Below are 26,564 nucleotides of genomic sequence, written 5' to 3'. Positions count from 1 at the left end.
CAGGCCCCGCCCCGCAGGCCCCGCCCCCGGCCCCGCCCCGCAGGCCCCGCCCCCGGCCCCGCCAGGCGCTCCAATCGCTTGTAGAGATCATCGCTGGAGCCAGGCGGTTGTGTCGATCTCCGCTCCAACTGGAGACCGGGTCCAAACCATGGCGGAGAAGGCTCAAAAGAGGTGAGTCCGCTGTTTGAGAAAAGCCAAACAGCCTATTTCTCTGCTCCCTAGGAGTCGAAAATCTGCTCCTGGTCGCCCGTGGTAGGGATTGTCTCATCCGGGGTGCTCGGCCTGGATGGTTCCTCACAGCCCAGACCTGGCGGCCGCCGAGGGAGGAGACGACGAGGTGGCCATCAGGGAGGATGGGGAGCGGATGCGGCATTGGGGCCGGACGGCTTTTGGCCTTCGATCCCGCCGCAGCGCGCCTGCGCGGAAAGGGTCTCCCGGGTCTCCGGGGTCTCCAGTGTGGCCGCCCACTGCCCCGGGACACAGAGGCCCCCGCGCCCCCAGCCCCTGTGACCCCTGCGCGGTCCGGCCGTCCCGCCCGCTGCCCCCCGCCCGGGAAGTGCTGGCCACGCCCCAGGCCCCTCCCGCCCCCCGCGGCCCGCTCGCCCTGGGTTAGCGCCTTTGTGGCCCCTGAGGATTGGCGGCGGCCCCCCCAGCCGTCTACGCCGCCGGGGACCGGTGGTGGGAAGGAACCGGGTTGGAGAGAAATGCCGACGCTCGCGCTTTCGGAAGGCGGCCGCGTTGAGCACCCTCTGCGGGCTCTTCTTTGAACTTGGAAAACCGCCCAGCTCTTGGTTCTATCGTAAGGAATTAAAATTGAGGGCTTTCCTCTACGGAGGCAGGCAACCGTAATCTTTTTTCACAAGCGAGAGAGGACCAGATCTCCTATGAAAATCGTGTGCAGGTTGAGCCCCTGCCTTCGGCCCGGGGCGGGATCCTGGGGTCCCGGGATCGAGTCCCCCATCCGGCTCCCTGCAGGGAGCCTGCTTCTCCCTCTGCCTGTGTCTCGGCCTCTTTCTGTGTCTCTCATGAATAAATAAAATGTTTTTAGAAAAAGAAGTCGTGTATAGTAATGGAGAGGATATTGTTGTCTTGTTCGTCTCATGGCCTTTTCCTCCCAGTGCAGCCCCCAGCCTCACCACCCTGGGGTGCATGGAGTCCGCACGGGGATGTTTGGACCTCGTTTTGGTTGGTCTCGTGGTGAATTATTTTCTGCTTCAGGGAGAAGTGTGTTGATGAGGACACAAACGCTGCCAGAGGTCATCTCCCTGAGGCATGACACTGGACAGGGGGACATCTGGGATTGCTCCCCTCGTCTGTCCAGGACAAGTTAAATGTTCCCTAATGCTCTTTTCATAAATAATCACGGAGGGGGGGACGCCTGGGTGGCTCAGCGGTTGAGCGTCTGCCTTTGGCTCAGGGCGTGATCCCGGGGTCCCGGGGTCGAGTCCTGCACCAGGCTCTCCGCGGGACCCTGCTTCTCCCCTCTGCCTCTGCCTCTCTCTCATGAATAAATAAAATCTTTTAAAAAAAATCATAGAGGGAGACTATGGAAATGGAAACCTGGAAATAAGGTCTAAGACAAGAGGTATTTTATAAAGTCTAATTTCTCTGACCAGGGCCTAATAAAATTGCTTTGACACACAAACTCACTCTAAATGAAAAGCATCAGAGGACTAGCATTTACAGATGGTGATGTATTCAAGGACAGCCTTATTCAGCTCTCACAGGAAAACTACCCAACACCTCAGGATGTTTCCAGGAAACGTTCAGCTAGCAGAAAAAGACTTGTTTGGTGTTAAGATAATGATGCCCCAGGGATGAACTGCTTCAGGAAATTTCTAGTCTCTGGGCTTCAGTTGCCTCATCTGTAAGATGAAACGGTTGGACTATGTTCTGCTTTTCTCAAGTTTTTCATGTAGTTGGTAGAAAGATTATATATATATTTTTTTCTGTGACTTCAGAGTGGAACACATAACTCAGATTCATCATTTCTAGAATTTCATTAATTTGTCTACCTTGTAGAAAGTCAGTGTATGTCAAAATGATGGAAACAGGTGTAGCTGTGTCTAATGCCATAAATATTTCTTCAAGAAAGACTCAGATTACTAGTTTTTGTTTGATATATGTATATATACTTTTTTTTTTAAAGGTTTATTTATTTATGATAGAGAGAGAGGCAGAGACACAGGAGGAGGGAGAAGCAGGCTCCATGAGCCTGACGTGGGACTTGATCCCGGGACTGCAGGATCGCGCCCTGGGCCAAAGGCAGGCGCTAAACCGCTGAGCCATCCAGGGATCCCCCATGTATATATACTTTTTTAAAAAGATTTTATTTACTTATTTGAGAGAGAAAATGAGCAGGGGGAGGGGCAAGGAGAAGCAGACTCCCTGTTGAGCTGGGAGCCCAGCTGCTTAACTGGCTGAGCCACCCGGCTGGGTAAAAAGCCATCTTTTTACTTAGAACTTTAAAAATACTTTGTAGGAAGGTTTGTTCACTGAAATTTGTAGAAGAAAAAATTGTGTATGTCTCCTTTTTTCAGTTTTCCCTATTAGTAGCTACAATAGTGTGATTTTCTTTTTTTTTTTTTTAATGATTTTATTTATTTATTCACGAGAGACACAGAGGCAGAGGGAGAAGCAGACTCCCTGTGGGGAACCTGACTCAGGACTCTTCCCAGGACCCCGGGATCAGGGATCATGACCTGAGCCAAAGGCAGACACCCAACCACTGAGCCACCCAGGTGCCCCAAATTGATGTGATTTAAGAATAATAAATTCGGTGTTACTTTGCACTTCTATAAGGGAGTATTTAGGGGGATTCTAGAATGTGAATGATGGAGAGACATATTAAAGAGTTTGTACCCTGACTCTGAGAGCTATATTTCTGGCTGGATAGATAGCTCTAGTTTGAACATAGTTTTCGCTTAGAATTCTATAGGGATTGTTTTCTGGTCTTCTAGCCTCCAGTATTGGTATTCAGGACGCTATGCTGTTCTGATTATTTTAACTCCTCTGTGAGATTTTTTTTATTTCTTGTTTTTGTTCTTTTGTTCTAAAAACTGTAAGGATCTTTTCCATAGCATTCAGAAATTTCAAGATGGTGTTATTTGGCGTGGGTCCTTTGCATTCACATCCTTTTAGAGTTGAGATTTAATATCCTTTATTGGTGGGAAATTTTCTTGTATTGTTCTTTAACAGTTTTTTCTGCAAATTCTTTTCTCCTTTTGAGATTTAAAAAAAATTATTTTTTTGAGCGAAAAAGCAAGAGCAGGGGAAGGAGCAGAGGGAGAGAGAGAGAAGTAGATTCCTTGATGAGCAAGGAGTCCAGTGCAACACAATGTGGGGCCCTATCCTATCCCATGAGAGCATCACCTGAGCTAAAACCAAGAGTTGGATGCTCAACTGACTGTGCCACCCAGGCACCCCTTAAAATTTATTGGGATCCCTGGGTGGTGCAGCGGTTTGGCCCCTGCCTTTGGCCTAGGGCGCGATCCTGGAGACCCAGGATCGATTCCCACGTCGGGCTCCCGGTGCGTGGAGCCTGCTTCTCCCTCTGCCTGTGTCTCTGCCTCTCTTTCTCTCTCTGTGACTATCATAAATGAATAAAAATTTTAAAAAAATTATTTTATTTGGATTTTATGCCTCATATATTGCTTCTCTAATTTTCTCATTTTTTTCTGTACACTTTTTTCTTTTTTTTTTTTTTTTCACTTTGTTCTATTTTCTGAAAGAGCTCTTTTTTTAACCTCACTCCTACGATTTCAAATTTTGGTCATGTTTTTAATCTCTAGAAGCTCTTTCTTAGACTTCCTTTTTCATAGACTTCTATCTGGTTTTATGCAGCAGTATCTCTTATTTCTCTGAATTATAAGGTGGTTTTTTTTTTTTTTTTTAAGTTTTCTTTTACTATCTGAATTGTCTGTGTTTCCTCAGACTATTTCTTTCCTCTTCTTGCTTTTTTCCTTTTTTACTTGGAGGCTTTCCTGGTATATCTGATAATCTTTGGCTGTCTGTCCATTATTAAGAATGAGAACTAAGCAACTGGAAGCTCCAGGTATGTGCATTAGGCTTACTTCTGATATGCTTTAGGGTGAAGTCAGGCAGGAAGTTGAACTTTTCATTGAAGAAATGTTGTCTGATAGTTTCTCTGGAAAAGAATCCCCATCTATTCCCCTTGTTGCCTAAAATTCTGTATGAGGGTCAGCAAGGCAAACAGGGGAAGGGAAGCTGGTGGGCTTACTCTTGCTCTGCCTTTCATCATTACCTATCTCTGGGCCTGATTTCTTGAGTGCAGTGCCTCAGAGAGGAGCAAACTTATTCGATAAAAAGATAGTTTTATCTTTTTTTTTATAGTTAAGGAATTATATAGTATTCCAGTAAATTGATGATTACATTTTATTTTATTAGCCTTCCCCTTTTACGGTTTCATTATTCTAAAAACATTGCCAGTTTGTGCATATATTTTCTTCCTATTGAATTTTTGATGCTGGAACCCCAGAAATAGATTTCTAGGTCAAACCTTGTGATTGTGTTGATGATTCCTGGTTCATATTGGTACAGTATTCTCCAATAAATGCCCTGATACCGTCAACAAAAGTGTCCCAGGTGTCTCACTTAAATTATAGGTACATCATCATTTGATAGCCAGCATAAATAGAAAACCAAAAACACTTCATTACCCTGAACAAACTAATGTAAAAAATGGATCTAAATATGGTTATATTGAATATCCCAAGTATTCATATTTATTTCATAACATAATCTTTTATTTCTTACTTACATTGACATGTGTCCTGTTTCTGCTAGTAGAGTATCAAGCATCCTGGATATAAAATGACACAGAACAGTTGTAGACAGTAGTCTAGAAATACTATAACTAATCCCATTGTGAATATGGCATAATAGAGTTATATTTATGATAGATATTTATTTAAAGACTGGAAGTAATGAGAAGTGATACTAGTGAATAATGATTTTATCCTTTATTAAAAAGGATTGTTGCTGAAGCCATGGGAACAATGTTTTAAATTTAGAACAAAAAAACTAGTCTTGGGGGACCTGTGTGTTGCAGTGGGTTAAGCATCCAGCTCTTTATTTTGGCTCAGGTTGTGCTCCCAGGGTTGTGAGATCAAGCCCTGCATCAGGGTCAAGGACTCAAATGCAGAATCTGCTTTTGAGATTCTCTCTCTCCCTCCACCCCTCCCACTCGTGCCCCCACCCCAAATAATTAAATAAATCTTTTAAAAAAAACTGGTCTTAATGGGGAACTAAGAAGTCTAAAATTCACTGAATGATACTTAAGAGTTGCAAGAGAGTATTTTTAGGTAAAATAAATAAAGTAGGAGAGGGCATATAGGGAGTCTGATTTGAGGTAGATTTTTTTAAAGAGATAGGAATAAAATTTCACCTTGATTATGGAAATGCATCCAGGACCTCCTTGGCCCTTGGTGTTAAGAAAATGTTATCACACTCTTTTTTGTCTTCTTTATTTATTTATATATTGAATAGGCAGTGCATTTGTGAGATTCAGAATGCAAACAGTTAAAAAATGGGCAGGTAATGAAAAAAGTTTTCTCCCTATCATTATGTCCCTGCTATACAGCTCCTCTCTATGAATATTGAATAATGAATATTACTAGTACCTTATGTATTCCTCCAGGGAGAGTTTGGAAATAGTCAAGCAAATACAAATATCTAGTGCTTAAATACTTTGTAAGAATGGCAAGCATGTCCTATTTACCAAAATAGCATGTCCAATTTACCTATTTACTAAAGTTCATGTTACATATAATGAAAATTTGCATTCATTTAGGAAGACAAATTTAAAAACATGAACCTGTCTACAATAAAAATTTAGGGGGGAAAAAAAACCTGGCAATAACAATTATTTTTATCAAAGAAATGTCCAAAAAAGACGTGAAAAACAAATAGAACGTACTATTAACATTTTTATACTATTTACTATAAGTTAAAAATTAGTATTTTTCATACATGAATATTTGTAGAACTTAAAAAATAATATTAGTATGAGTGAACCATTACACTGTATATTTCTGGTTCTTACTGGTTGAAAAACATATGCTAAAATAAGGCAAGTTTTCAGAAAATTTATAAACCAAAGCGTTAACATTTTGGTCAGGAAAGTTTCAACTGTTCTACATACCAGATTTTAATATTTTATTTAAAATGCATTTATGGCTTAGATAGTTTGATAAGTTTTGTTGATCTTATGGAGCTAGAACAGGTTAAGTATGTTAAACATCATACTGGGAGTCTTAGCCAGGGCAGTAAGGCAAGAAATAGAAATAATATGCATACAGATTGGAAAAGAAGAAATAAAACTGCCCCTATTCACAGATAACAAAATAGTTTATGTTAGAAATCCCAGAGAATCTTCTTGAACTGAACTAAAACAAGGCTTTAGGAAACAAAGTCAGTATACAAAAATTATTGTATAACATTTTTCTTTCATTTTTTTTTCTAAGTAGGCTCTAAGCATGGAGCCCAGTGTGGGACTTGAACTCACAGCCCTGAGATCAAGACCTGAGCTGAAATCAAGAGTCCCGGGATCCCTGGGTGGCGCAGCGGTTTAGCGCCTGCCTTTGGCCCCGGGTGCGATCCTGGAGACCCAGGATCGAATCCCACATCGGGCTCCCGGTGCATGGAGCCTGCTTCTCCCTCTGCCTGTGTCTCTGCCTCTCTCTCTCTCTCTGTATGACTATCATAAATAAATAAAAATTAAAAAAAAAAAAATATTAAAAAAAAAAATGAAATCAAGAGTCCCATGCTTAACCAACTGAGCCATTCAGGTGCCCCCAGACTTACTGTATTTCTGTATATTTGTGGTGAATAACTAGAAATCAATATTTTGAAAAATCCAAATAGTATTAAAAGTCAAAATATCTAAAATTATATTGCTGTTATTTTATAGAGCTGGGTGCATATTTAACACCATGAATAATATCATTACTACTAAGAAAAATACTTAATGAGAAGAACTTACCAAATGATTATCAATTTAATGGGGAATTTGTTTGGCACAGTTCTTCATGTCAGCTCATGGCTCAGCTGAGGCAGCATTTAGCTAGATTCAGCTGTGTCAAACAGGATGTCACAATGTCAAAAAGCATCAATACATTATTTGGAAGTAAGTAATTTGGGGACAGTTTGCACTCCCAATTTATATCCGTTGATAAGCAGTTTTATAATACATAGAGAATAAGTAGAAATCTTTATAAATTATGAATTTCTATGTTGATTTCTGTATTAATATAACCTTGCTGATTGTTAAATATTTTGAATGTACATTCTTTTTCTTCCTTTTTACAAAAATAACGGTGTATTATAAAACTATTTTCTGGCTTTGACTTTTTTTGACTTAATATAGCTTGGAAATCATTCCAAATCTTTACATAAAAGGTTATTCTTTCTTTTTTATGAATGTGTATTACTTTACATGAAGGATTATTCTTTCTTTTTTATGACTGTGTATTAGACTGTGGTGTGCCATAGGTTATTAACCAGTCCCTTACTGATGGATTGTTAGATTGTACTGAGCTTTTTCCTATTCGGAAACAATACTGATGTTAAAAGAATCCAAATCCTCTTTTCTCAAGCATTTTATTTTTATTTTATTATTTTTGAAAAGATTTATTTATTTATTTTAGAAAGAGTATACATGGGAGAGGGCAAGGGCAGAGGGAGAGACAGAATTTCAAGCCAACTCCCTGCTGAGCACAGAGGCTGACTAGGGGCTTAATCCCATGACCCCGAGATCATGACCTGAGCATATATTAAGAGTCGGTCACTTAAACTAAGCTACCTAGGCACTCCTTCAAGCATTTTTAAAAGGTATCATTATTGATTTTAGCCTGATGGATAGTATGCCTCCTGAGAATTTTATAGTATATTAAATACCCTATTCTCTTAGGTTTGTTTTTTTTTTTTTTTTAACTTGTGAGAAACAGAGAGGCAAAGATATAAGCAGAGGGAGAAGCAGGCTCCCCATGGGGAGCCCTATGTGTGACTCCATCCCAGGACCCCAGGACCATGCCCTGAGCTAAAGGCAGACACTCAACCACTGAGCCACCCAGGTGTCCCTCTCTTAGGTTTTTTTTTTTTAACCCATTTTTAAACCTTTTTTCTTATTGTAGTGTCAAGATAGCTTCTATAACAATGTTTTAAAGACTTAACCTGTGGTAAAGTTATCTTTTTCTTTCTACAGTGTGAAGATTGCTCCTGGAGCAGTTGTGTGTGTAGAAAGTGAAATTCGAGGTGATGTAACCATAGGTAAGAAAATAGTTTATTAGTGTTGTTTCTCAAAAATTGATGTAATTTAATTTATTGTGATGCTTTACAATTGTTAGGTATTACATATTTGTCTGTTTCACTAGTGTCCTAATTTTATTGACAAAATAATGTATTTCTCCTGTGTTTAATATTTCTCAAAGAATTAAGTGTGATGGATACATTTCTAAGATTTTATTTTTAAGCAATCTACTACACCCAATGTGGGGCTCAAACTCAAAACCCTGAGATCGAGAGTCACATGCTCCACCAACTGAGCCAGCCAGGCACCCTGATGCACTCTATATTTAAACTCCTATCTGAAAAAAATAAAAATAAAAAATAAACTCCTGATAAGCTAATGAGACAATAAAGCCATTCATTTACTTGAGAAACATCAATTGTGTACCTACTATGTGACAGGCACTGTGCTAACACTAGGAACATAGCAGTGGACACAGCAGACAAAGGTACTGCCTTCATGGAGTTCATATACTACTTGTTAGTTACTAGGAATGTGGACCATGGAGGCTGACAGACCTGGATTAGCATCCTTGCTCTTTACTTGCTGATTTGCCTCAGCTGTACTACTTAACCTCACCAACTTTCATTTTCCCCATCTGTGTGTAATTGTATGTATTAGAATTAGGTGCAGCTGCATATAGTATTGGCTTAAACATGCAAAAGTTTATTTTCTTATATAAATAAGGATCGAGGTAGGCAATTCAGGGCTGGTCAGTTGATTGTCCAGGAGCTCCAGCCTTGTAGGCCAGGATGCGATAGCTAAAGTGCCAAGAGTGATCTTGGATAAGAAAGGGGAAGAGTGGAGACAAAAGGGTGTACCTCCCTGTTGAGTCAGCTTCCTTTAAATAGTCTTCCTGAAAGCTCCACACAGTCTCTCTTTGTATGTCTGACGCCTTGGACTTAGGCACATCTAGCTTCAGGGAAGGCTGGGAGGTCATAGTCTGAACTGGGCGCATTGCTGCCCCCAGCCAGTAGGGTTCTGAAGGGGTTTTTGAAGGTTTCAATGAGAGAATATTTACGAAAGTCATTGACCAAATCCTAACACCAGCTAATTGCACTGTTAAATCTTAACAGAGTGTAGCCTAGTTACAGGTGAGATCCAACATTGAAATCAAATGAACCATTGAACCTGTGGCACCTTGCTTATATGGACATGATTCAGTTTTCCCAAACTTACATTTTAGCCACTTGTTCTTTCTTTTATGTATGTTTTCATTGCATATTGTGCCCTTGTAGCTTTACTAATGTGAGTCTATCCTTACTAGCAGCTGCATGTTACCAGGGTAGAGCTTTTGGTGAATTAAGTACACTTTCAGAGAGAAAATATGTCCTGTTCCATTATACTAACAGTATCTTTAATAGGAAAAAAAATTGTGAATTTTATTAAGTCCAAGCCTTTAGCCAGTTAGGCATCATGTCTTAGAAAACAAGTGAAAATTGTACCTGTCTTATGGAACATTATTACGAATTTGCCAGGTTGGATTTATACTTAATTTTAGACAGAATTTCAAAGTGTAGAAGATGACTCAATTTCTGTTCAGTCTGTGCTCTCTATTAGTTCCTAAACCACTTGCAAACTTTTTATGAGAAGAAATCATGATGGCCACATGTTTATCAGAGTGCTGTTCTACATTATTCTTAATCTAATATTTTTATGGTTTCATCATGATTGAAGGAATAACCCTCTCATTAACTCAAAGGTATTCTATAACTAGAAGGAAAGTAAGACTAAAATAGTATAGCTAATTACACAGATTTTCCCTTTCATTTGTACTTCTTCCCTGTTTTGTTTTGTTTTTGTTTTTGTTTTTATGTAAGTCACAGAGAGAGAGAGAGAGAGAGAGAGAGAGGCAGAGACACAGGCAGAGGGAGAAGCAGGCTCCATGCACCGGGAGCCCGACATGGGACCCAATCCCAGGTCTCCAGGATCGCGCCCTGGGCCAAAGGCAGCGCTAAACCGCTACGCCACCCAGGGATCCCTTCTTCCCTGTTTTAAACTGTATTCTACCTACTATATAATAGATACATAGGGAGTATAGATCTCTCTGCTAGCATAAATGTACACAAAGGTGTATATACATGTTTGTGTGTATGTGTATTTCAGATTTGGAAAAAAAAACTCCTGTTATTTGTAGAAGCTTTTATAGAATAGCAGTAAAGGCTTTATCATGAAAAAGAAAGGTGGGCCGCTGGCCACTGCATAGGATTGGGGCATGAGGGTATCAGGAGTCAGCACTCACTTTATTGTTTTCCTGCTGCCTTCCACTACTTTGTGCTCCTCTCCTTTCTTTATCCTGATTATCAACTGACCTTCCCTAAATGTTGAGCTTTTATAAGGAAACAGTGTTTAAATAGAACTTTCCATATAGGTTTTTCCCCTCGCTGATAGTACACAATTCTATGGTTAAAATGTAAAATGACAGTTCAACATAGATTTTTTCAATGAAAGATTATAGCATAAGAAGTCATAATTTTTTAACTGGGTCACGTAGCAGTAAACTTAACTGTAGTTGAATTGATGGATTTTTCAGGATGTTATGCATAATTTTCCATCCCCTCGTTGGTTATACTCTTAACAAATTATTCCATTCTGAAATATTCAGAAGGAAAGTAATTTTTTCCTTCTCTATGTTTCAGTGGTGTAATAGAACTTTAAACCTGATCTTGTATTCCCCTTGAAAATCAGGTATTTGGTTTATCAAAGAGAAGAGTCTGAAGCTTTGAAGTATTGTCCTTAAGCAGAAACCCTATGACTTGAGGCTCTGCTGGAGCCTGACCCCTTTCATTAGAGGCTGCTAGGAAACCGACCTTGGGAAAAATAACAGCTCTCTTGTTAATTACAGTGTGGAATAAACAAGGTTTCATAGTATCAAGCCTGCTTTTAATTAGGCTGCCTTGCTTCTTGGGCCATGCATTATTTCCTTAAATTGTGCTTTGAAACATTTCAGAAAGTTATTCTGTAGTCCTATTATGGGGTGATAGCCTCCTGGTCTTAGGACAGGGCTTCCTTAGGCCATTGTACTAGGAAGGCCAAACCCCACACAGTGGTAAAACTTTGAAATGGATGCCCTTCGTCCCACTTATTCTTTCTGTCCATCAGAGCTTTTAATTTCAAAAAATTTTTTAAAGATTTTATTTATTCTTGAGAGACAGAGGCAGAGACACAGGCAGAGGGAGAAGCAGGCTCCATGCAGGTAGCCTGATGTGGGACTCGATCCTGGGTCTCCAGGATCAGGCCCTGGGCTGAAGGCATGCGCTAAACCGCTGAGCCACCCTGGCTGCCCCATCAGAGTTTTTAATGCAGATCAAAAGCTTCCGTTTACCATGGAAATCTTTTTCAATAAGGCAGAACAGTGGCTTTGACTTGAAATTCATCACATGTAAAGCAGTTCTTACAGGTACTTCAGTTTACAGGTCAAAAGAATTGTTTTAATTTTCAAGAGAAAAAGCTTGTGTCTTTTTGAACTATTTATTGACATAGGAAAATGTGCACAAAGATTGCTTTCTGTGGCAAAGATAGACAGGAAAAATGTCCTTTACCAAATGAGGGGAAGGGAAATTTGATGCAAGGAATGCCTTTTTGGCTATGTTACATCAAGCCCAGCCAACCATTTAAAAAAATAATCCATCAGCCGGTAAGGCAACTCCAACTCTAGACACATTTATCCAAACAAGGAGATAAGCCAAATAGGGTTTCAGCACATTTGGTAAGAAAATATACAAACTACCCTGCCAGCGATAGCTCCAAAGAAATTCACAACAACCTTTAAAAAAAAATCTTTCCATGGTGACAGATTTTTATTTTTAAAGCATTTTAACCTCAAGACCCTTAAACTTGGTTTGAAATCAGACCCATTCTAGGTAAAAGTGCTTCTTGCATGTAGAAGAGTGTGGAACAATCTGTGCCCACACTATAGTCTGCTGCTGCTGCTGCTGCTGCTGCTGCTGCCCAGGACTTGGAATAGCACTTGAATTCCTGGGCTCTCTGGTGCCAGCCTCCTGCACAAAACCATGCAGAGGTGAAGCCCACTGTGCGGACCACACACCTGCATCAGCACATCCCCTTAACAAGCTCTCCAAACCAAAATCTTAGCGGTCACATGCTGAAATACATGTATACTGACTCCTCTCGTCTCTGCCCCAAGACCTACAAGAGGTTTATGGGACTGTTCAGTTTATCATCACCCATGATTTTTGTCGTTCCTTCACAATTCAAAGTTGATACTCACCTTTTAAATTACTTCAGCCCCGAAACACTGGGACTTGTAGTTTGGCAGTGCTGCCACCAGGTGGCGGTGGTGTCCTAAGAACAGGTCTCCTGTAAGCTGGTGATCTTGCTTTGTAACTCAGGGCCCTCAGATTTATAACCAGTTTTCCAGTCATTCTCTAGCTAACTGAATAACGATAAAAATGATAATAACAGTACTAAAGTGCAGTGCCTGGTTAAAATAGCTCAGACATTATGTTTAAAAATTGTATAAGACGTGGGGTTTGGGTTAATTTTTTTAAATTTGTGTTTGTATAATTCACATTTATTATATCATTTCTGAAAGGGAAAAATGAAAATATCAATTATTTTTAAAGGAACTTCATAGAAACTTTTATTTATTTATTTACTTAAAGGAACTTCATAGAAACTTTATTTACTTAAAGATTTTATTTATTTATTAATAAGAGACAGAGAGCGAGAGAGAGAGCGCACGGCAGAGACACAGGCAGAGGGAGCAGCAGGTTCCATTCAGGGAGCCTGACATGGGACTTGATATCCCAGGTCTCTAGGATCAGGCCCTGGGACGAAGGTGGAGCTATTCCGCTGACCAGCCGGACTGTCCTATTTATTTATTCATGAAAGACACAGGCAGAGTCACACACAGGCGGAGGGAGCCTAATGTCGGACTTGATCTGGGGACTCCAGGATCACGCCCTGACCAGAAGGCAGATGCTCAACCGCTGAGCCACCCGGGCATCCCTTCAGAGGAACTTTTTTTTTTTTTTCCTTCAGATGAACTTTTAAAGAAATTTAGTGATGACCTTGTCAATACTAGTCCATTCTCAGGTAGCTTCTTGCAAGTCTGCTTGTCAAAAGCTACAGTTTGAGGACCAGCAGAATATCTAGTGCCTCTAGCTTCTTATCTAGCAGTGGCAAAGGATCTGCTTTCTATCACAGCATACTAATCTCTTCCTCGTCTAAGATTTTAATACGAGTATGGAAAATACTTTTATTAATTTCCTTTTTTTTTTTAAGATTTAATTTATTTATTCATGAGAGAGGCAGAGATACAGGCAGAGGGAGAAGCAGGCTGCATGCAGGGACTCTGGGATCATGCCCTGAGCCAAAGGCAGATGCTTAACTGCTGAGCCACCCAGGCATCTCTATTAATTTATTTTACTATTTTACAGTCATATGTACATTTCCCCCTGCTGGTTGAAAGGAGTTACCACCCTAGAAACCTGAGTAGAGGAGTAAAGTATACTCTTTTTTTCTGTTTCTCAGACCAGAAGGAGTTGTTTTGCTTATTATGATAGTTATACAAATAGCTTCTGATGTCAGATAGTGACAAACCTCCCATTTGTAACAACTATGGGCCAGACCCTGTGATCTCCCTTTCAGACATTATTTTGTATAATCCTTACTTCAGCACAATGAAGTAGGTTGTTCTAAATCAAATCTTTTTTGTAGGTGAAAAAACAAGTATTTGAGAGATTAAGCATATAGCTTTTAAGTGGTAGAGGCCAGAGTCTGGACTTTCTAGATAAGGGGTGGGGTGCTGGCAGGGGCTTTAATTATAAAGAACCTAACATTGAATGATTTGTGTCTTTTATCATAGAACATTTTAAAGTAAAATGCAAATCTGGTATTGTGCAAACTGTGGGTTTAAATTGGTTCACACAGCTGGAAGACCTGTAAAAAAATTTCTCATTTCAAAGGAATCCAGTGTTTGTTTCAATATTATTTAGCACCTCTCCCCCAAACATGGTAACATCTAAATGCCCATCATTAAGGGCTTGGCTGAGTAAATTATGGTGTGTTGATATGATATGAAGTCCTGTTCAGCCATTGAAAAGAACAGCTAGCTAAATGTACTTATATGGAAAAATGACCATGACTTTTCAGGTGAATAAAAGTAAATTGCAAAATACTAAGTACTATTCCTTGATTTTTTTTTTTTTTAATGTAGCTACATTGGGTCCTGAAACTGACCAGATTTTTTTTTTTAATTTTTTATTTATTTATGATAGTCACACACAGAGAGAGAGAGAGAGGCAGAGACACAGGCAGAGGGAGAAGCAGGCTCCATGCACCGCGAGCCCGATGTGGGATTCGATCCCGGGTCTCCAGGATCCCGCCCTGGGCCAAAGGCAGGCGCTAAACCGCTGCACCACCCAGGGATCCCCTATTCCTTGATTTTTTAAAAAAAACTATGTGCTTATAGTTCATATTTTCCACCTTCAAATTATTTTATTTTTTAACTTTATGATGAAATGTATTTTATGTATAGTGATGTTTACAGGTCTTTTTTTTTTTTAATATTTTATTCATTTATTCATGAGAAACAGAGAGAGAGAGAGGCAGAGACACAGGCACAGAGAGAAGCAGGCTCCATGCAGGGAGCCTGACGTGGGACTCGATTCCGGGTCTCCAGGATCACGCCCTGGGCTGATGCCCAACCGCTGAGCCACCCAGGTGTCCCTTTTTTTTTTTTTTTTTTTACAGGTCTTAAGTATACAGTAGAACTTAAGCCTGGAATAATATACCCCAAACTTTTTAAGAATAGTTACCTCTAGGGAATAGGATTAGCAAAAAGAAAGGCCCTTCCGCTTTTTGCTTTGTTTGAATTTTTATAATGGGCACATATTACTTTTATAAATGTATTTTTTAACAAAGAAGAAAAGGCACACCTATTCCCAATCATGGGCCACCTGAGAACCTTCCCAGAGATCCGGGAGATCCCATCTTCCATCCTGAATAGGAGAAGCTGCCAGAGAAATTTTACTTTCGCAGCTGAGGATTTGGGGAGCCAGAGGTGACAGAAATAACAAAGCCACTCTCATGTTATTTCTTATCAGACTGTGCGGTCCTTTGACTGTGCATCCTGTCTTGGGCCCCACCCTCCTTATCAGTCCTCAGCTCTTCATTGTTAGGGGAAAAACAAAGCTGCACAGAGGTTCCTTAACAATTCTCTAGGCCCCAGAACACCTCCTTATTTATTTTAATACATCTGTGTGAGTAGGTTAAATATTTCCAGTTTTCAAATAAAAAAAACAAAAGATATGCAAGCTCAAAAGAGCAAAAGTAACAGGTATTCCATTTTGCTTTCCTGTAATGTATATAGCCCTGCATCTTGCCTGCCAAAAGCAGATAATGATTATTTGATAAATTAATTTACACAGTCGAATATTGGGTTACATGGACAGTGTCATCTTCCTGACTGCCTCTCTACCTTCTGTCCACACTGCTCTCTTCCTTTCAGTCAGTTACCTCATGTCTGCTTGTTTACCAATAAAAATAGCCTTGGCCTTGGGGTGGTTGGGGCTGGGGCTTCAGGGAGTGGTGAAAGTGAGGGTATATTTTCTCACAAGTGGTTTCATTATCACGTAAGCACTGGGCCCTTAGGAAATGAAGAACCAGGGGAGGGAATGTGTTAGCACTCCAGAATCCTATCCCTGTTAAAGCAGTCAGTGCCTCTCCTCTGCTGTGATCTCGAAGTGGATGTGCTGAGACTAAGACCCCTTCCTGCCCCCTTCAATTTGAGGAAGAACATGTTGCCTCAGCTAGCCTATTTCAGAGTCTTAGGACTCCAGTAATCACATTTGACTCCTTGCACTGCCTCCTTGTAACCTTTTCCAACCTTTACCTGGTTAAAATCATGTCTTCCACCAGACACAGCAGAAGCTCTGCCTCCTTCCAGGGGTGGGGCTTGCTGTAGGGATGGTGACAAAGTAACAAAGGTAAGGTTTCCATGTTTCCTGTCCCCCCCTTCCACCTGTGTTTCCTCTCAGCCACTTAATAAAAAGTCTAATTCTAGTGCAGCAGCGTAAGACAGTGCTCCGTGGCCCACTAGCATGAGAAAGCACCAGCGTTGTAAGCAGAGAGCCTCACTTTTATAGGAAAAGCAAAACAAGGAAAGGAACTGATTTTTATTGCCAAAAATGTGGCAAAATACCCTGTCCACGAACATTATCTCATCTAATCCTTATAACGACTCAGGGAGACTGGTATCCTCACACCCCCATTTCACTGCCGAGATAGCAAAGGCTTCCAAATAGCCAGTAAGCCAGGGCTGTTGGCTCCAAGGCCTGTGCTGTCTCCACTCACCTTGGCTTGAGATTTGGCACCAACTACTATTGATAATAGCTGAAGAGATAACGTTTGCAAAGTGCCTGGTGTGGTGCCTGGCACATACTTTAGGAAATGTTCCTCCCAATAGCTTCGGCATCCCCCCGCCCCCTCCGCCCCCTGTCACCTTCTCCCCTCCAATTGGAAGCATTGGAAACATAGCCTCCCGGTAATTTCGTTTCATCATCTTTTTAACAGGACCTAGGACGGTAATACACCCTAAAGCACGAATTATTGCAGAAGCCGGGCCGATAGTGATCGGTGAGGGTAACCTCATAGAAGAACAGGCACTTATCATAAATGCGTGAGTAAGACCCTTACAGACACTCTGAACAAAGTACCACAGATTTTTTTTTTTTAATTAATTTCAGCTATCTATAGGAATGTTTACAGCAGACATCTGGCAAGTCTACTATATTAAAACTAGAGAAACATTTTTTTTAAATTTATTTTTTATTGGTGTTCAATTTACTAACATACAGAATAACCCCCAGTGCCCGTCACCCATTCACTCCCACCCCCCGCCCTCCTCCCCTTCTACCACCCCTAGTTCGTTTCCCAGAGTTAGCAGTCTTTACGTTCTGTCTCCCTTTCTGATATTTCCCACACATTTCTTCTCCCTTCCCTTATATTCCCTTTCACTATTATTTATATTCCCCAAATGAATGAGAACATATAATGTTTGTCCTTCTCCGACTGACTTACTTCACTCAGCATAATACCCTCCAGTTCCATCCACGTTGAAGCAAATGGTGGGTATTTGTCATTTCTAATAGCTGAGTAATATTCCATTGTGTACATAAACCACATCTTCTTCATCCATTCATCTTTCGTTGGACACCGAGGCTCCTTCCACAGTTTGGCTATCGTGGCCATTGCTGCTATAAACATCAGGGTGCAAAACTAGAGAAACATTAAGGATCTTTTCAACACAGGTAATTCGTAAATGAGGAAACCAGAGGCCAAATGGGTGGTGAAGAGATTTGTCTGAGGTGAGAGAACTCATTGGTAGCTGACTAGAGTCTCCCCCTCTTGGTCTGATAACCTCCCCCTTACATGTCACTACCTCTTCTGTGCCTGAAGCAAACGTTTCCTGACTCCAGCGACCAAGTACTGTGCTGACCACCCTGAAGAGAGTGTCTTGATTGGATTTCTCAGTTCTGGCTGAAATGTTATTTCTTATACCCAGACACATGGACTTAATTAACTCTGATGTACTTTTTCATATGCCTTGTGGGGGTAACACCCAGAGTTCTGTTTGAAAATTTGGGGGTTCTAGAGGCAATTTTTAACTTTAAAGATTAAAAAAATAATAAAATGTTAAACATGTACATGATTTTAGTGAACGAGACTCTAATACCTGTGAAGTTTTCTTAAGCATTTGTAAAGCTTTCTAGATAAAATTTTGGCAGGAAATTCAAGCTTATACCTAATTTATAGCAACAATGTATGGAATTTGTAAGAAAGACCTTGGGAAAATATTTAACTGTGATAAAGAGATTGATTTGTCTTAATGCTTACTTAGAATTTGGGAGTTTCTTACTATATTAAGCAGTTTCTTTTTAAAATTCATTTTGGCACCTTTAGTGTAAGTCAGTTGACAACAGCCATATTCTGTAGTAACTCAACTGTCAGAGATAAAGCTCCATTTAAAAAATGGCTTCCTCTTAGACCGCAAACATTTTATGTTCCAAGTATTTCAAACTACCTAACAGCATAAAATAATTATTTTATGTGAATATCTGTTTGCTTTTCACAATCTCAAATGATTATTAAGAATGGAAATTTTTCAAGCTGCGCATGATTTTGATTACAATTTAAGAAACTAAAAATGATAGCCGGCAACATGTTTACCTTGTCCTGGAAAAGGCCCTCTGGACTTTGAGCTTTAAAAACAAGCAAAGGAAAGTTCGTCTTTGATTCTTTAGGTATCTGCCTATGGCTTCTTTACATTTCAGTAGTTCTTTTTCAACTCAAAATCAATTCTTCAGCATAAAGGATAAACAATTCACTTGGACTAAGAAATTACTTATGTAGTTACACATTTTAAGCTTGATGGAGGTAAACTGAAAGAATGAACCCAAATTCTAAAACAAGAGAAGTGTTTATTGCATTATTGACTTCAATGATTTGTCTCTTCTTTTTATAGTCACCCTGATAATATCACCCCTGATGCTGAGGATCCAGAACCAAAACCTATGATCATTGGCACCAATAATGTGTTTGAAGTTGGCTGTTGTATCCTTTACAATAACTTAAGTAACCTCTTCTTCACAGCTGTCTTTAGTATCCAAATCCATTCCATAGAAATTGTCATATTTTATCTATCAGTATATCAGATAGATTATAAGTATGCATTCGTGCATGTACACACATACGTATCTTTAGGTAGCATCTTGCTCCTGTTGCTACAACTTATTGACAGATAGCAATGATTGAGTGGCAGTAGATATAGAAACAGGAATCCTGGCTTCTATCCTGGTTAAAGAACCTCAGCTCTGTCCATTTGATTCCTGTATAGCTTAGGTTAACAGTGTGTTGTCTGAGTTGCCTGATGCAAAGAAATTGGTCGATGGGGATGGAAATATTCCATTGTTTGTTTGTTCCCCCCCAGAGTGCTACCAGTTCTTTTGCTTTAAAAAGATAGAAAAATCTTCTCATGGTGTCACTAGACATTATTTTATTATAGGAAAACTCGATGGAAAAAAATCTAAATGTTTAACAATAACAAAATATTGAAATAAATTAAGCTGTAAGTACACAGAATGGACTATTAGGGCCATAAAGCAGTCATTTTAAATTACGTTTTTGAAGATTTTAATGCTATGGGATAATGCTTGCTTGTGGATTTAATTAAACCAAATAAAGTGAGCTGTAGAAATTTATACAGTTTGATTCCCAGTTATATAATGGGAATTATATGTATAATATAAAGATATATCACACTGTTAACAGTGTTATCTTTAAGTGATTTGGTGATAATTTTAATTTTCTTAAAACAGTCTATGAGTAAAAATATGTTACTCATAGAATTGGGGTAAAAGATGCTCATTTCTTTAAAAAACATAGAAGGCATTTATATATACTTAGAGATACTTGTATTTAACAATTAAAACTTTACTTTCAGGCTACCCTGAGCAAAAAGTTCTGGCCAGACTGGGTCTGCATGGCCCTTTCCATGCCTTTGTCCTCTGCCCCAGTGCCTGGTAAGGATATAGTGAATTAGTAGAGGGAAAAAATAAGATGAACATATTTACAGTGTTTACTTAACTCTGGCTTACAGATTCCCAAGCCATGAAAATGGGAGATAATAATGTTATTGAATCAAAAGGTAAGCTATAGTTGGAATTGTATTGTGAAAAGTGATTACCATGGGGTGCCTGGGTGGCTTAGTTGGTTAAGTGTCTGCCTTCAGCATGATCCAGAGTCCTGGGATCAAGCCCTGGATGGGGCTCCCTGCTCAGTGGGGAGTCTGCTTCTCCCTTTGCCTCCCCAACCCCCCATCCCCACTCATGCTCTCTCTCATTGTCTTGCTCTCTCTCGTTCTCTCTCAAATAAATAAATAAAATATTAAGAAAAAAGAATGTGATTACCTCCTTTCTCTTTATTGTGTCCTAGAAAATAACCTAAGGACAAACTATGGCAAAGTAGAAGGAAAGTATGGTTGAAAGTGGACTAAAATAGTTATGAGACTAATTCTTTGCTATAAGGAACTTAATAATGTATTTAATACATTGAATTAAAAATTCAGCAGTGGATCTGACTGGGTAGCTTAGTTGGTTAAGTGTCCAACTCTTGATTTGGGTTCAGGTCATGATCTCAGGGTTGTGAAACTGAGCCCCATGTCCAGCGTGGAGCCTGCTTAAGATTCTCTCTTTCCCCTCCCTCCTTCCTTTCTTAAAAAACATTCAGCTGTGTACATTTAAATCAGAATTGAATTAAATTAAAATGTTAAGGTGATAATTGATTAATATAATTACAGAATTAAAGAAAATCTTTTTTTTTTTGTAGCAGTTTGCTTTATTTATTTATTTTAAAGATTTTATTTATGTATTCATGAGAGACAGAGAGAGAGGCAGAGACATAGGCAGAGGGAGAAGCAGGCTCCTTGTAGGGAGCCCGATTCAGGACTTGATCCCAGAACCCCGGGATCATGCCCTGAGCCAAAGACAGATGCTCAACCGCTGAGCCACCCAGGTGTCCTGAAGTTGGTTTTCTTTAATATCAGGACTACTTTACCATAGCCAGTCAGGAACAAATGGAAGCTACTTATCATAAATGGAGCTAGGCTGGAGGTCATATAAAGTCACCTCCACTACTAGAAAGCAGCTCCAAGAGTGTGTCCGTCGCACTACAGTCCAGAAAACCTGAACGATTAGACATCTTTAGAATAATGACTTATCTTTGATGGTCCTGATTGACTTGAAAGACAATGGTTGGTTTGTTGGTTTTTTTAAAGATTTTGTGTATTGGACAGAGAGAAAGAGCACAAGCCAGGGGAGTGGGAGAGGGAGAAGTAGCCTCCCTGCTGAGCAGGGAGCCCAATATAAGACCGGATTCCAGGACCCTGGGATTATGACCTGAGCTGAAGGCAGATGCTTAACTGACTGAGCTATCCATGCACCCCTAAAATGTTTCTTGTTAATTTATTTAATGGTTTTTATTTTAATTTGGATTACCAATTATTACTGTTATTTTCTAATTATATACTTACTATGTGTCAAACCTGTACTTAGCACTTACCTCATTTATTCCTTACAACAAACTGTAAGTAGATTGGTCTTTCCGTCCTACAGATAAACTCACTCAGAGAATTTACAGTGACTTGCCCAAGGTGACACAGCCAGTCAGCAAAGCTCTGTTTTTAATTCATCTAACACTAGTCTGGCGTCTACCTCTATGCTTTACACTGAACTGAAATATTTCCTTTAATTCTTTTTAAAGATTTTACTTATTTATTCATGAGAGACACAGAGAGAGAGAGAGAGGCAGAGACACAGGCAGAGGGAGAAGCAAGCTCCATACAGGGAGCCCAACGTGGGACTCGATCCCGGGTCTCCAGGATCACACCCTGGGCTGAGGGCGGTGCTAAACCACTGAGCCACCCAGGCTGCCCTCCTTTAATTTTTTTAAGACTAGTTTGCATTTTTATACTCAGATCATTTTAGGAAAAAAGTTAACATTCTAATCATTTGTCTTAACTTTCAGTTCTTTCTTTTTTTTCTGCAGCATATGTGGGCAGAAATGTAATACTGACCAGTGGTTGCATCATTGGGGCTTGCTGCAGCCTGAATACGTTTGAGGTCATCCCTGAGAATACAGTGATTTACGGTGCAGACTGCCTTCGTCGGGTACAGACTGAGCGACCACAGGTATTAGAACGTGTCTTTTTTTTTAGAACCTGTCTTTTAAAAAAGTTCTTTCTGGGGCACCTAGGTGGCTCAATCACTTAAGCGTCTGCCTTTGGCTCAGGTCATGATCCCAGGGTGCTGGGATCGAGCTCCACGTTGGGCTCCCTGCTCAGTGAGGAGCCTGCTTCTTCCTCTCCCTCTGCCACTCCCCTATGCTCTCTCTCTTGCTCTGCTCTCTTTCTCTCAAATAAATAAAAAAAATTTTTTTTTAAGAAACAAAGGTTTTAATACAGAGAACAAACTGGTGGTTGCCACAGAAGAGGTGGTGGGGGATGGGTGAAATAGATAAAGAGGATTAAGAGGTACAAGCTTCCAGTTATTAAAAATAAATAAATCAAAAAACAAATAAATAAATCAGAAATGAAGAGTACAGCACAGGGTAGGTAGTCAGTAATATTGTAATAATGTTGTATGGTTGCTGATGGCAACTACATTTATCATGGTGAGCACTGAGTAACTTATCAAATTGTTGAGTCAGTATGTTCTAATTGAAACCAATAAAACATTGTATATTAATTGTAGTTTAAAAAAAAGTTCTTTCTAGGGCTATAGATTTTCTCCAAAATATCACATTATTTTTCTATTGGGGCCGCAAGTCTGCTTTTTAAAAAGTAAATGATTGGGCAGCCCAGGTGGCTCAGCTGTTGAGTGCTACTTTCAGCCTAGGGTGTGATCCTGGAGACCTGGGATCGAGTCCCGTGACGGGCTATCTGCATGGAGCCTGTTTCTCCCTGTGTCTGTGTGTCTCTCTCTCTGTCTCTCTTGTGAATAAATAAATAAAATCTTTAAAAAAGGAAAAGTAAATGATTAAAGTAAAACATTACAGAAACATTACTAACGCTAGAATTTATTTGCAATGAAATTATTCAGTCTTTCAGTTATTATCAAAAATGTAAACAAAGGTGACAATGACAAGTTGATGGTAAGAAAAGAAAATCCAGAGATGTTATTCCTGGTCTTACATGTTTTTACTGAAGCTGTGTCACCAAACTTTATAAAATGTTGATTCAGTCTTAAAATATCAATTACCCTTCCAGGGTAAGGAATGACTGTGCCAAATTTATATTGGAAAGTCAACTTGGATTCATCTATTAGTTTACCAACATAGATGACTTGAAAATAAACACAGTTTGTGAATATGCAAATATGCTTGGATATTTTCCTGTCTTATGAGAAATTATCTTCTCCTCCTAAGAACCAACAATAATGAAGAATATGTATTTAGAGTTTTATGAAGGAGGTAAATAAGATAGGGCAATTGAGGCTTTCTTTGGACAGAAGACATACTGATTAAGGTTTTGAGCCTCATTGCTTGGCACACAGTATAGTGTTTTTTTTTTTTTTTTTTTTTTTTTTTTAGTATAGTGTTTTAGTTACCCAGTTTCTCTCCCCTCTCCCAAAAGAAAATATTTTTCAAGCCATTGATCACTTTGCAGTTCATTCTTAGCCATATTTTATCAGAAATTAAAACTCCAGTTTTCTTTGGATTATTGTTTCTCTGATGTTTGGCTTTTATTACAATTATAAATGAGTATTACTTCTATAGACTAAAAAGGCAATAAGGACAAATCCAGCTTTTCTTTTCTTTCTTTCTGCATAACAGCAAAAATGATTGAAGAGGGAGAAATGAAATGAATTGGGTTAAAGGAGATTAGAATTAAGTGAGTAAGAATATCTGAAGTTTAGTACATACTGTTTTCCACATTTTACTGATCACAGTGATCACATAGAGGTCCTTTTTAAATGAAGGATTCCCCAGGCTTATTGAATCATGATACGAAGGGCCAAAACTCCTTGCTTGTCACAAGTACCCCTCCTGAGCTTCACGAGGGAAGTTTGGGCAGAGCTTATACATGAAGGGTGAAGAGCAGGTGAGGAATATAGCTATGTGCTGTGTAGGTCCTGTGGAAAGCAGTGTACTCCGTGTATTCTGATTAGAACTGTACTACATTCACTGTGCTGTGCTCCAGGTATTGTGATTAGAAACGTTTAACTTTTTGGAGGCCATGATAAAGTCTTCAGAAGCAGGGTTGAAAACTGAATCATGTCTATTTTTATATGTAAAATCATTTGACTTTTTCTTATTACCAAACTGAATATATATTCATTGTAAATTAAAAAAAAAAATTTTAAAAACCTAAACACTTAAGTGAAAATAAGCCAGTGAAAATCACGTATACTTCCCTGGCCTGGTGGTAATTATTTCTGCCTGGTACTCTTAACTTTGCTTTCTGCTTATCAGTCCTTAATTATCTTATCATTTTAGCCCCAGACACTACAGCTGGATTTCCTGATGAAAATCTTGCCAAACTACCACCACCTAAAGAAGACTATGAAAGGAAGCTCAACTCCAGTTAAGAACTAAGAACAATATATGACATCAAGATAACAGTTTGTCTTTGACTACTGTCTTTTGAAAGGGCCACAGTTGTTCACGTACTCTTAGCAATTCACAGAATAATATGTGTTGATTTTATTTTGTAAAATTGAGTCAGAGAGGAAGGTAATGGATTTTCTTTGTAACTGTCCTCTATAATTTATATAAAATGCATTATTTTCCTATATCCTTGCTCCTTTTCTGAGAATTTCCAGGTTTGATTTATTTTTCTTTTGTCATATAAAATGTTGTCATATAAAATGAATTTTAGTTGTATAAAAGACTCCGTGATAAGAAAGGGCATATTGTTATGTATTTATATTCTAGCATATATTGTACTAAATAAAAGTGCTAATGACAGGACCCTTAATGAACATACTTTAATCAATTTTTCCACTTGTGTTAACTTTCCCAAAGTAGATTTTTTAATTTTTATTGCATACTAGCTAGGTTAAAGATTCTAGCACGTGCTCTAGCACGTGCTAATGTATTTACCTTTTCCTTTTGTGGCTTTGGAGCTATTTAAAATTTCAGGTGAAGGGGGGGGAGAAAAAAAAAAAAATTTCAGGTGAAGTAGCAGCAGCTGTTGAATTAACTTCATTTTGTTTCCAAGAAAAAAAATCATTTTCATTTTAGTAAAACAAATAATTAGGGAAAGATGTATTCAGTAGCATACAAAATCAGTAAGAATGATCGCTGATGAAAATGACACGTAAATAACCATTGAATGGTCCTGGGTTTCTGAGGACAATGAAACTAAAAGAGATTTTGATATATTTATAAATTTCTGAAATTATTTTGGCACATTACTAATGATGTTATAATGTATCTAATTATATAATAGCAACATATTGAGGATTTTATTGTAATTCTAAGTTTTAATAATTCAAGTGCATATACATTTGATAGAATATACTTTTCAACTAAATCAGCTATTGATTAATACTAAGACATTAAATTCTAAAATATTTTCTCTTGAAATTAAATATTTAATTAGATGGTAAAAATAATTTTTGAAGTTATAAAACTGACAGGTACAAACTAGCCTTTGTTCCAAAGTTGAATGATTCAGTTTTGGTAAGTACACTCATGACTCAAGTTAGAAAACTGTACTGCTACATATAGTGGGTTGAAAAAGGGCTAGTATCACATAAATGCCCTATTTTGATAACCGCTATTTGTTTATTATTCTGCCCCTGGTGATCTCAACTTAGAATTTTGTTGATCATGGAAATTTTCTAGATAAAAGATCAGAAATTACAAAACTGCCTTGCAGAGGCTTTGCCAATTCCAAAATATTATCTCTGGACAAGCTCTGATATGCTGATTAATGTCCTGTGTTCCAAACTATACAAGTAATGTGTGAAGACAACAGTGAGGCACCTCCAAGGACATGGTAATAAGATACCTCCAGAGATTTTAAACTAATTAAGTCAGCATGTGGTGAGGTGAGCCCCAATGTTTCCTAGGTACACTGTGGTTTTTAAGTGGTACTAACTCATTTGAGGAAAGAAATTGTGAACAGAAACAGTTTGCCAAGAGTTTGGAGAAACAATATATAATAGTGCACCTACACTGTTATCCATGGAAGAGAGGTACTGAATCCATGGCATGTGAGTAGTTTAGTGACTAGCAGTATTCTCTTCTTCAGGTAGTATCAGTTTATTAAGACTTGCTGTGGCTTGGGACTTGCCACTTTGCGCTCTCATTGCAAGCTTAACTGAACCACCTTCTGATTTGCTAATATGACCTCCAAGCTATCATTCAGGAAAAGGAGGAACTCTGGATTAAAGACCAGAATTCCATTCTATACATAGCAAATTCAGAGAAGCTTTCTGATTTAGACATTAGTCTCCTATGGATTTACTTTGTATAGTTCAGCCCCCAAGTCTGTCAGTTTAGTTTATGAGTTCTAATATTCTTCTTTTTTTTTTTTAGTTCTAACATTCTTATAAAATACAGTTTCTGACCCTTTAGGACAAAGAACGAAAGCCCACACAGTGTATTGTGCAAATTTCACTCTTTGGGGCTTCTCCATAGCCAGGCTATCACCTTTTACTAATAGTCTCTATCTCACTGAGACTGCACTCGAACTTCATCTCAGGCATTCTGAGCAGTTATGCTAACT

The 26,564-nt window shown here is 39.0% G+C and overlaps 1 protein-coding gene across 1 annotated transcript; it reads left to right on the top strand.

Annotated features, from left to right (window-relative positions):
* The first annotated feature begins 50 nt into the window (after window positions 1–50).
* On the top strand, window positions 51–24,806 carry DCTN6 (dynactin subunit 6). Its single transcript, XM_025418016.3, has 7 exons — window positions 51–171; window positions 8,225–8,289; window positions 16,847–16,952; window positions 18,798–18,886; window positions 19,932–19,979; window positions 21,878–22,020; window positions 24,326–24,806. Exons 1-7 carry the CDS (start codon window positions 149–151, stop codon window positions 24,422–24,424), a joined length of 573 nt encoding a protein of 190 aa, XP_025273801.1. The 5' UTR covers window positions 51–148; the 3' UTR covers window positions 24,425–24,806.
* The last annotated feature ends 1,758 nt before the right edge of the window (window positions 24,807–26,564 follow it).

This window comes from Canis lupus, chromosome 16 (assembly GCF_003254725.2).
Source record: "Canis lupus dingo isolate Sandy chromosome 16, ASM325472v2, whole genome shotgun sequence".
Lineage (NCBI taxonomy): Eukaryota > Metazoa > Chordata > Mammalia > Carnivora > Canidae > Canis > Canis lupus.
The sequence above is the reverse complement of the archived record's forward strand: the minus strand, read 5'-3'. Positions and strand labels throughout refer to the sequence as shown.

Excerpts from the sequence above, each read along its gene's own strand:
- DCTN6 (XM_025418016.3), top strand. The coding sequence starts at position 149 with ATGGCGGAGAAGGCTCAAAAGAG. Across the intron at positions 8,290-16,846 it reads TCGAGGTGATGTAACCATAG|GACCTAGGACGGTAATACAC; the intron begins GTAAGAAAATAG and ends TCTTTTTAACAG. Across the intron at positions 19,980-21,877 it reads TAATGTTATTGAATCAAAAG|CATATGTGGGCAGAAATGTA; the intron begins GTAAGCTATAGT and ends TTTTTTCTGCAG.